The 10,097-nt window shown below is 54.8% G+C and overlaps 1 protein-coding gene across 1 annotated transcript in view; it reads right to left on the reverse strand.

Moving 5' to 3' along the window:
* The window catches only part of TEX264 (testis expressed 264, ER-phagy receptor), a 35,866-nt gene extending 28,090 nt beyond the window's left edge, over window positions 1-7,776 (reverse strand). Inside the window, exons 1-3 of the mRNA XM_062610624.1 lie at window positions 7,720-7,776; window positions 6,350-6,641; window positions 1,893-2,114 (exon numbers count right to left, since the gene is read on the reverse strand). Of these exons, the coding sequence (XP_062466608.1) occupies window positions 1,893-2,114; window positions 6,350-6,607 (480 nt within the window). The 5' untranslated portion in view covers window positions 6,608-6,641; window positions 7,720-7,776. The remainder of the gene's footprint in view (window positions 1-1,892; window positions 2,115-6,349; window positions 6,642-7,719) is intronic.
* Between the last annotated feature and the right edge of the window lie 2,321 nt (window positions 7,777-10,097).

Genomic DNA, 10,097 nt, shown 5'->3' on the forward strand with positions numbered 1-10,097 from the left:
TGCTATTCGGAGAAGCTGTCTCCATGGCAACCACCATTCCCACCACCAAGCAGGCATAGGTCACCTGTTTCCATGAAAGTTCCCCCCCCCCCTTCCCCATCTCTCCACCCTGTGAATTGCCAGCAGAGCCCCAGGGATGCAGGTGGTCTGGCCTAGGGGAGGAATTGCAGGGATGCTGGTGGCACAGCTGCCAGCACCCTCCAAAGACCCCCACACCACATCAGAGGAAGCCAGGGCATTCCCGGGGTGTAGTGTGCAGGGACCTGCAGTACCCATTCCCCTCTGCCCCAGGCTGGCAAGGCAACCCCACAGTCAGTCTAACATGGGCAGAAAGGCCACTCTTTGCTGCAAGACTTGGGGATGGATGCATGCACCCTGACATGTGCTGTAGGGACTGAGGCAGAGATCAAAACGTGTCCCCTCCCTCTGTACGTGTCCCTGGGCACTGCATTCCCACAGGATTTCAGTTCTTTATTTTAATTCAAAATCGGCCCCTCCCACTGAATGCTGCCAAGGTGCTTCCAGAGCAATCCATGGCTCCCTTTTTAGCTCCGACAACCCCATCTCTCACGCGACAGATGTGCTTACCAGGACCTTTCCCCAAGTAAGGCAGCTCCAGTCCCATGTCGCCGAACACTCCCGCAGCCAACCTGATGCTCCCACTCGTGCCAGCCCCTTCCCCGCATTCCCACACATCCACTGCAGGGCTGGCAGAAGGGCCCAACCCCCCCCCGCACCAAAACTCAGCTCCAGGGAGAGATGTAGAGAGCATGGAACGAAGAGAATGGGGAACTGGTTCTGCTCTCCATCAGCTCTCCAACACTAGGGGGACACGAGCAGCAGAGGTCTCACCCACTGCCGGTGTTAACACGCCTCTGCTGGTTACTAGCGGGCAGCTCCCTAAGGCTGGGGTGCGCAAGTGGGTCGGCAGAGTCCCTCACTGAAGCTCTGGGGTTGGCACCCCGGTAGTCATTCTGCGGCACAGCACAGGCTGCAGGATTCACACGGTTCCCCCACAGGGCTGGGAGTTTCGCCAGGAAAAGCAAGTTTATAAATAGTGCGTTTCAACACGAACAAATGAAAGCAGCAGGGCTTGACAGCCAGATCAGACAGGGGCTGAGCATAGGCCCCTCCCCAGCATCCTCTCCACCAGGAAGGATGGTCACATCCCTTCCCTCCATCACCCAGCTGGCCAGGACCATCCTCACTCTCTAGAAAGCCTGGACCTGGAGATGCCTGTGTCAGATGTGCTGCTTGAGAACGCCCTTGCTGCAGCTGGTCCGGCAGCCGGGGCAAAACAGCAGAGCTGTCATCAAAATACCAGAAGCAGTGGGGATGGCCACCTGCTCTGCTCAGGGTAAGGGCAAACAGCCCACAGCTGCCCAACATCGACCAAGGGCCACAAATTTCAATGCATTGCTTGAAACAAAGTCTTCCTAAGCCCATGGACCAGAAAGTTTCTAACTTCTCCTCCCACTCCTGCAGAAAACAGCTGCCGCCCCATCAGTGAGGCTGGCACTTGAAACAGAAGTCTCATGGCACAGTGCATTACACCAAAGGGGCACATGCCTGCCAGATCCTAACAAGAAGACATTCAAGGAAAATAGTAGCTTTTATCTCTGCATTAAGGAGGAAAGCAGCAAGCCATCAGATGAGAACTGAATTCTTGTCAACACAAAACAGCAGAAAAGACACCCCTGCACCTATGGAATGAATGGGAGGACATCCCTGCTGGGAAAACACCTGCCAGATTGCAAAAGGAGGAGATCTTGATGGCAGTGCCCAAGGGAAGACATCAAGACATGTCAGAGCAGCCCCATTAGCTGTCAGCATGAGAAGCCTCTGACAGTCTACTGAACACATGCAGAGCTCTTCACGCCATGCTTGCTTACCTTGATGTAGGTGTCAAGGGCTGGGTGGACACGGTTGATTGCTAGATGGATGGACAATGGCGTAGTGAATGGGAAGGTCGCCATGACCACATGGCTGGGAGCAGGAAAGGAGAAGATCTTGAAGCCATACTTCTGGAACCGCTTGATTTGCTCTTCTGACGGCTTTGCATCTCCCTCGCTGAGGATTCGGCCTATGGCAAAACGGCACTTCTCTGGAGACACCTGATCAAGGGGGACAGACAGCCAGTGTCAGAAGAAGAGAGAGTCTTAATACCAGCCTACCAGAGTCTTAAAACCTCAACCTACTGAGCATGGAGGAAGTAGACCACCACAAACCAGGGTAAATGCAATGATCGGGCACACCAAAGTAGGTGCCCGCTCCTAGGTGTCCACACTCCTCCCAGCCTTAGCTCACAGACCAGTGCAGAATGTACTGCTTCCCTCCTTGGAGGACACAGGGACTTGCAGCAAAGAAACCCCATCAGGCTGCTCACCGAAACCTGTCCCAGGTGAGTAACTGCCCAGTGTCTCTCTTGCTCTCCCCCGCATCAGAGACCCAACTGTTAAGATGAGCTCACCACCATCCCCATGTGCAGGGCATCCCTGCTACTCTGGCAGGAACTAAAAAGAGATTTGACCACAACCTGCCCACTTGCCTCCACCATACCCTCAAGGAGGTTGACCTGCACCAGTGCCTACTCCCAGCAGCCACCCAGACACATGTGCTGGTGGAACCGACTTGCACGGGCCACCAGCACTAAGCCAGAGAGAAATACAGAGGCTGATGGGTCTCTCCTACATGAGCACACTCAGTCCAGCTGTTTCAGGGATGGGAAAACGAAGGCATGAAGACTTGCACAGTCAGCAAGCTATTTGTAGTAGCACGGAGAGAAACAAATCCCCTTCCATCCTGGACCGCAACAACATGCAAAATGTAAAACATGCTCTCTCTGTATTTGGGAATGCTCTGCAGGCTTTGGCACCACAAAACTCGTGGGGATGATGTGAGGCAGAAAGAGGGTGCACACAAGGCCACCGTGTTACCACTTCCCATCTTCATGTGCCTCCCAAGGGGATCACCACTCTGTGCTTCCCAATCTCATACCTAATTCTGCCTGTGCGTCTCTTTCTGCAGCATAACTACCTCACACTGCACTCCTTGCCCTCCCTTTCCTTTAAAACACTCTTTAATGTTGCAGAGCAGGACTATCCCGGAGGAGAAACACAGCAGATCCAAAAGGAAGGAAGAAAACAGCCTGTCAGAAGTAGCAGCATTCACCAGGCTGAGGGCTGGCACCTGACAGCTCGCTTTTGCCCTCCTATGCTGCAAGAGGGAGCTGCAGACAGGGCTGCGCTGAGTATCACTGCTTTGGGGCCAGGAAGAAGCAGCAGATCCACCCCAAAGACAGAAAGAGGCAACAGTTAAAGGCATCCCTAGGGAAAAGTCCAAATGAAGCAAGGAGATAAGGGACATCTGTAGTAAATTCCTTTAAACACGAAATGAAATCTCCATTTACATCCTGAGCAAAGACAGTTCACCCCCAGAGCAGGTGGAAGGACCAGAGCTGCCGAAGCAGGCAGCACCACTCGGGCCAGGTACATTTGCTTCCTCCATTCTCCTTTTAACTTGCTATTTCATAGTGTGCAGACCCATAGGTGCTTTCTCAAGGACAGCAGCAAGACAGATTTGCTTCCTCCCCTGGCTAACAAAGACCATCTCAAGGGAAGGAAGGAAACACTCCAGCTAAAACCACCTTTTCCCTAATTGTCCTTTTAGGATGGGCAGATGCTGATCAAAGCCTCTGCTCCCCCAAGCACCCCAGCAGAGAATCTTTGGAAATTATTAGTTAACCTAATCAGCAGTTCTGCTGATTGGAGCAAAACCCATTCTTGCATTCAGAGAGCTTTTTGGCCTCATCCATCCAACATCTGGGCACAGGCTGGTCACTAAGCATGTGAACATGCAGATGGAAGGCAAAAGGCCCTGGCACGTGCCTACAACTAGATGTGAGCAGAAATGCTTGGCTGGAGCTGAGCACAAACCCACCCGCCACATCCCATCCTTGCTGAGGAGTTATTTTTGCTCCTGACAGAGGTGGGAGAAGTAGGGAGAAATCCTCTGGGCTGCTAAATATTAAATAAAAAGGAAAAAAAGAAAAAAAAAGTGCAAATTAATATTAATCTTGTCCATTAAACCCCATAAAACATCACTGGCAGGGGTTCAGCAGCACTCAGGGAGCATCCTTGTGTGAATACTAAGAGCCAGGAGCCAGAAGGAAGCTCTGGGGATGTGGCTGCCCTGAGGCCCAGTGTGACCCTGAGGCATCCCACATGCTCCAGGCCACGGGGCTCTGCCCAGCACACAGCTGATGTTCTCTGGCATCCCCATCCTCTCTTCTACCAGGAGCCTCCTTTGGCCATAAATGTGACAGGACAGCAAATCCCACACTGGTACCTGCTGGTCATCAGCCCCTTCCTGCTGCAGCACTGGGGCACTAAACCCCACAGCAGCTGGTGTCCAAGAGCCAGGCTGGAGGCAGCTGTCTGGGCGGAGCCCAGCAGTGCTTGTCCAGGGACACAGGGGGACACAGCAGGCAGCAAGCACATTCTGCTGCCTGATGACAAAAGGTCTATTTTTGGTGACAAGTCAACATCCGCGACGGGTGACCATCTCTGGATGGACCAGCCTCTGCCACAGGGTGCTTCACCAAGGTCAGGAGAGCGCTGAAAACAAGGAGGAAGAGGTCCTCTTCCTTCCAGGGGAAAGGGAGCCTGAGTAACCGATTCTGCTCTGCTGAACCTCCGGGAACAAGGAGCCAGCAGCGCACACCATCTCCCATACCATCACAGCTACAGCAGGTACAAGCACACAGTGTGAAAGCAGAAGGTCTGCAGGGCAACCACAGGCATGTTCACATCACACCCCCAGAGCAGGGTAGCACTAAGCATGGATGCTGAGCCCTTCCAGCAGCACTTACTGCCCCGCACAGGGTTCTCAACTCCAGGTGAGAACCTTGATGCAAGGACACAAATCTGTGGCAGAAGAATTAGCCACCTGGACCACACGGGCCTCAGCACACCATGCATTCCTCACGGCTCCCATCCCTCACCCACTTCAAACAAGACACTTCTTGCGGACAAGTGTCCAAGCATGCTCAGTCAAACTCTGCCACTGCCCAGCTTATTCCATGGGGGAAAGTACACTCCACCACCCTCCTTCCCAGGCCAGGAAGAGGCACTGCAGAGTGTCTTTTTGCCTCCCATGATCCAGAAGTAAAAACTGGAAGATAAAAGGTAAGTCAGCTCAACACTAGATACAAAGACACAAGGTGGCTGAGCGCACCAGGCTCCAGAGGCCACTGTCAAGCTCAGTGCTTTCTTGCCTCTGATATTTTCCTGTCAGGCCACTCAGGACTGTGTTTTCACGGACAAGTCCTGTCCAAGCAGGTCCAACCCTTGGGAGCACCATGCTGCAAGCAACGAAACAGGGTTCCTAAAATAGGATCAGTCACCCCCAGAGCAGAAGCACGGGGTGAGAACTATCAACCCCATCACTGTGCCCCACACCACCCCTAGCACACATGCCCAAGCATACACACAGAGCTGCTAACTACTCTGCTGTCCCTTCCTGTGGCATTCCTCCACGGTCACGCTAGCTACTGCAGCATTACTGGGGAGCCAGGCTGTCTGCCACAGACAAATGCCCACATGCTGTTATCTGGAGACCCCAGTGCCACCTCACATCAGCTACCAGGCTCCTCACTCTCCAGCAAATTCTGGTGCACTTTTATTTGCTCCTTGTCCTGGACAGTACCCACCAGAGTACCTAGGTCTTGCTGGCAGCCATGAGGCAGTGCACTTTTTGCTCACCTCTCAGCCTGAAAAGCATCATGGAGTTAACTGTTTCATCAGACAGGAGCCCTCAGCACACCTCACCTGAGGTTTCAGTAAGAACTCTCAGGGGAAGAAAGGACTACAGGGAAGCTCAGAAAAACACGAGAGCACTACAAACAAGGGGAATATGGATGAAGAACAGAGCAAGCTGAAGAGACCATCTGCTTTCAGCCACAGAGCTGCAAGTCCAGAAGGAGCCTTGGCTGCACTTCCTGCAGCCAAGGTATCTGCCAAGGAATGCGTTACCTTGGGATCATGAACATTGGCCTCTGCTCCATAATAACATCCACTATGCTGCTGCTAACTTGCTCATAAGGAGCTATCAGAAGATAGCAAGCTTTGCTTGACCAATGCCTTCCAGTTAGGGTTGTCCAAGAAATAACCTGCTTTCAGGTGCCTTTCCCCACAGAGCATCCTCTACATATCTGGGAGACCTTGTGAATCCCAGTACTCATCTACAGAAGGTGAGCTGAAAGTGCCTGAAATACAGGTAGGGAGCATCCTGAGCTGTGAACCCGGGTGCTGACCACAAGAGCTTACAGGCCCCATCAGGCATGCCTTACCGTGTGCGGGTTGTCGTAGTAGACACCAATGGAGTAGAGCTTTGAAGAGATGCTGCAGCCATCCGTGAAGAGCTGCCCAGATTCACCATACGGGCCTACCCTGAACTTGTAGGCCAGTGTGATGTTGCCGACAGGTGGGGAGCCAGCACTCACAACCACCTCTGTGAAGAGCCCCGAGTAGACAGCGAAGCCAAAGACGGTCAGAAGCAGCAGCACGACCAGCACTGCAATCAGCCCGAGGAGCACCCAGTCAGACATGACGGACGCTTGGCGCTCCACGCTTCCTGATGCACTAGTGGCAAGAGATGAGAAAGAAGGGGAGTTAAGCTAGCGCTTGGACAAGCAATCACTCTGAAGATATTTATTTGCAGTAAAACACAACCACTTCCAATCCCTCTTACATGTGAAGCTTAAAGACAGTGGAACCACCCTAGAAATCTCCTGTATATTAGCCCCACATTGCATCAGCCTGTTCCAATTGGTCACCAGGTACAAATTATACTGCTTCAGCACCTCTTGGGAATGAGGTGATTATGGAGGAGAAATGGAGAGGTACTGCCCCCATCTCCCAGAACCAGCCACACCGCTCATGTCCAGCCTTGCATCCAGGAAAGACCCAACAGATCAACAGATACCCAACACTGGGCTAAGGATCAGGGGTCTATAATAAAATAATTTTTAATTTATAAATGCCATGCCTGATATTTTGACCAGGGGAGCCCCTTTGATCCAAGCACTCAGAGAAGCTCAGAGCAAGTTGAAGACCTAGCTAGAAAAAACATCCCAAACACACTCGGGTGCAATGAATTACCAGTAAACCTTTTAGATTGTCAGTTTTAGCCTAAAAGAGTTTTTATAACCCCAACAAAAGCTTCCTGTTTTGCTTGGCAACTTTTCTCCCTCACACTTGTTGCAGGACACAGCAGGCTGGTGAACACCTCCTGCTTGTTTCCACCCACCAAGAGCAGTGGCTCTGGGAAGCTGCAACCCAGACCATTGCAGGAGAGTTGTTAGCTTTTTATTCTCCCTTGAATACACAGACCTGGTCACAGGGACTGGCTGCAACACTCCCCTGGGACTTGCACAGGAGCTCAGTTTGAAAGCAAAGGTTGAAGTAAACAACTCACCTTCACCTCTGTGTTTTAAACACATTTTATCCAATAAAAGCTGTTCACAGTGGCTGCTGCTTGCTCAGCTGTACAGCAAGAGAAAAGAGTCACATCCTGGTAGAAGCCAAGGGCAGCTCTGCTCAACCCCAGCAAGTAGTGGTACAGCAAAAGCAAGCCCTGCAGATCCGGCACCACCAGCTATGCTCTCAGTGCCACGGCAGCACCAGGTCGGGCACCATCTCAAACCATGGCCCTACTCACCTGCAAAACCAGCTCAGCCCAGAAACAGTTCACGACATCTGATCCACTGGGGATCTCTAGCGCAGGATCTGTGGCGCTAGAGCAGGAAAAAATAAACATCATTGCTTCCTTTTGAACATACAAGGCCAAAAGCAGAACAGTCACAGCAGAGCACCTGAATGGCACCCAGCTGCCTCGGACCTGCTCTCCAGAGGAGGGGCGTCCCAAGGAGCAGCTTCTCCCACAGGACCTCACGAAACAAGATTTCTTCCCAAAACTCTGGGGCTGAATGCAGGGGCACCAAGAAACACAGACACTGGAAAGGAACGTCGAAGGCGGACAATGTCCTGCTTGTATGTCCCACCCTGGGGACACCCGAGTGGTACCGGGCATTGCTTCAGGGTGGCCTCGCAGGGGAGGAGCCCCTGACCCACAGCACGCCCGCAGCTTTACACCCGTTCCGGTCCCCAGCAGCACCTAGCCTCCTCCCCATAACCAACATAGATTTATTACTTCAAATCACAGTTCTGGCGATTCTCCATGAGCTGCCGGCCCGAGGGCCCAAAAGACGGCTGGCACCAGGGGAGAAACCGGTGTTTTCGGCTATTATTCCCGGTCCCCATGGGTCGTTCCACGCCCCGGCGGCAGGCGCGGGCAGTTTCCCATCTGCCCTCCTCACAGGCAGCGGGAGCAGAGGTCGCCCGGTCCCTGCCCGGCCAGAAGGCCGTGCCCGGGCGGAGGGCAGGGTCTGACCCGAGCGGCCCTAGCACCCGGCCCGGCCGGCCTGCAGCAGGCGCAGCTCTCGGCCCCTCTTGGCTGCAGGCAGAGCCCTCGGGGCACCGGCTGCAGCCCCGCCATCGGCCCAGCTGCCGGAGCGGTGAGGGACCAGCCGAGCCCGGCCGGCGTCCCCCCAGATGCAAGCAGGCCGCGGCCTGGGGAAACCGGAGCGAAGCAGCTCTGGCCCGCCCGGCCCCGCCGCCGTTCCCCCAGCACAGAATGCCCCCCGCCCCGGCGCTGGCCGGAGGGACGCGAGCGCCGCCCCGCTCTCCTCACCCGGGGCTCGCCGGTGACGGCCGGCCCGGAGCGCTCCCGGCTGCCGGCTCCCGCTCGCCCCGCCCCTCTCCGGCTGGCACGCCCCTCCCCGCCCCGCCAGGCGGTGGCTGCGCGCGGCGGACAGCGCGGGACGCGCGCGGACGCAGGAGGAGCAGCAGAGGGGGCGGAGCTTCCGGCGGGGCCACAGCCCCTTCCCGCGGCTCGATGGCCGCAGCCGGGGCAGCCCAAGAGAGCGCCCCCTGGCGTGATGCGGGGCCGGTGCAACTCGCGCCCCGTCCCCTGGCCCCCGCGGCCCAGCACCCGAGCCGCGCACTGCACCGCGCCGGGGGCCGCCGGGACCTGCTCACCCGTGCCCGCTGTGAGAAGGCTTCTCGCCCCTCACGGCACGTGCCGGTCCAAAATGCGGCTGGACGTGACTGATAAACAACGTGTAACCTGTTAGCACAGCGTTACCTGTGCTGGGGCTGCGGCAGCTCCGCACGCGTCCCGGCTGAGTGACGCCCAGCGTCGGGCTCCGGAGCAGCCGGAGGCTCCGGTTAATGGGCTCCTTCCCTCGGGCGCTGGACAAACAGGTTCCGCGATGACAAAGGACACATGGGCCGTGCGTTGCGGCCCTGACCACAGGGCCTGGCTGGTCGCGGTACTGGGCAGAGTTGCTCTGCAGCGCTTGGGCCCTTCGGTGAGACTGTTGGTTTCTGCTGATGGTCGGGCTTTGTCACTGCTGGAAGGAAAACCCGGCAGATAGGTTGGCAGACATGGACAGCAGTAGTCAGCAAGGGGGAGCACCAGGAGGGTTGAGAAAAAAAAAAAGTTAAACGGATTGATGATGGTGATAATGATGTTACTGTTACTATACTTCAGTTTTCACTAGTTCAGTTATTAAACCGTTCTTATCTCAACCTGTGGGTTTTACCTGTTTTTCCACTCATCCTCCCCATCCCACCAGAGGAAGGATTATGTAAGCAACTGGCTGTGTGGGATTTAGCTGGTAGTTGGGCTTAAACCATGACAGAGGAGCAAGCAGTCTTCCCTACCTTCTTCTCCTTCTCCAAGAGAGACTTGCTAGAAGGACCCAGACACAATTCCCATCCTTGTTCTTCCACTCTATAAAAGCTTTGACACCTCTCTTTCTCAGCCTCTTCAGTGCTGTTGGCAGGGAAAGTCTGCTCTCTGGTGCTGGTACACCCGCCCAAGCCACCTCCAGATTCAACAGCAGTGGAGTTTGCTGCTGGTGGAGTTCGCCTCTCTCCTGCTGTGTTTTCACATCCGTTTCCCATCTGTTCCAACCCTCTTCATCAGGGTTGTTCATAGAGGGAGTTCCAGGCACTGCTTTTCTCTGATGTGGA

The sequence above is a fragment of the Pezoporus occidentalis genome, unplaced genomic scaffold, assembly GCF_034315485.1.
Source record: "Pezoporus occidentalis ecotype Australia unplaced genomic scaffold, CSIRO_AGI_Poc_V1 ctg149, whole genome shotgun sequence".
NCBI lineage: Eukaryota > Metazoa > Chordata > Aves > Psittaciformes > Psittacidae > Pezoporus > Pezoporus occidentalis.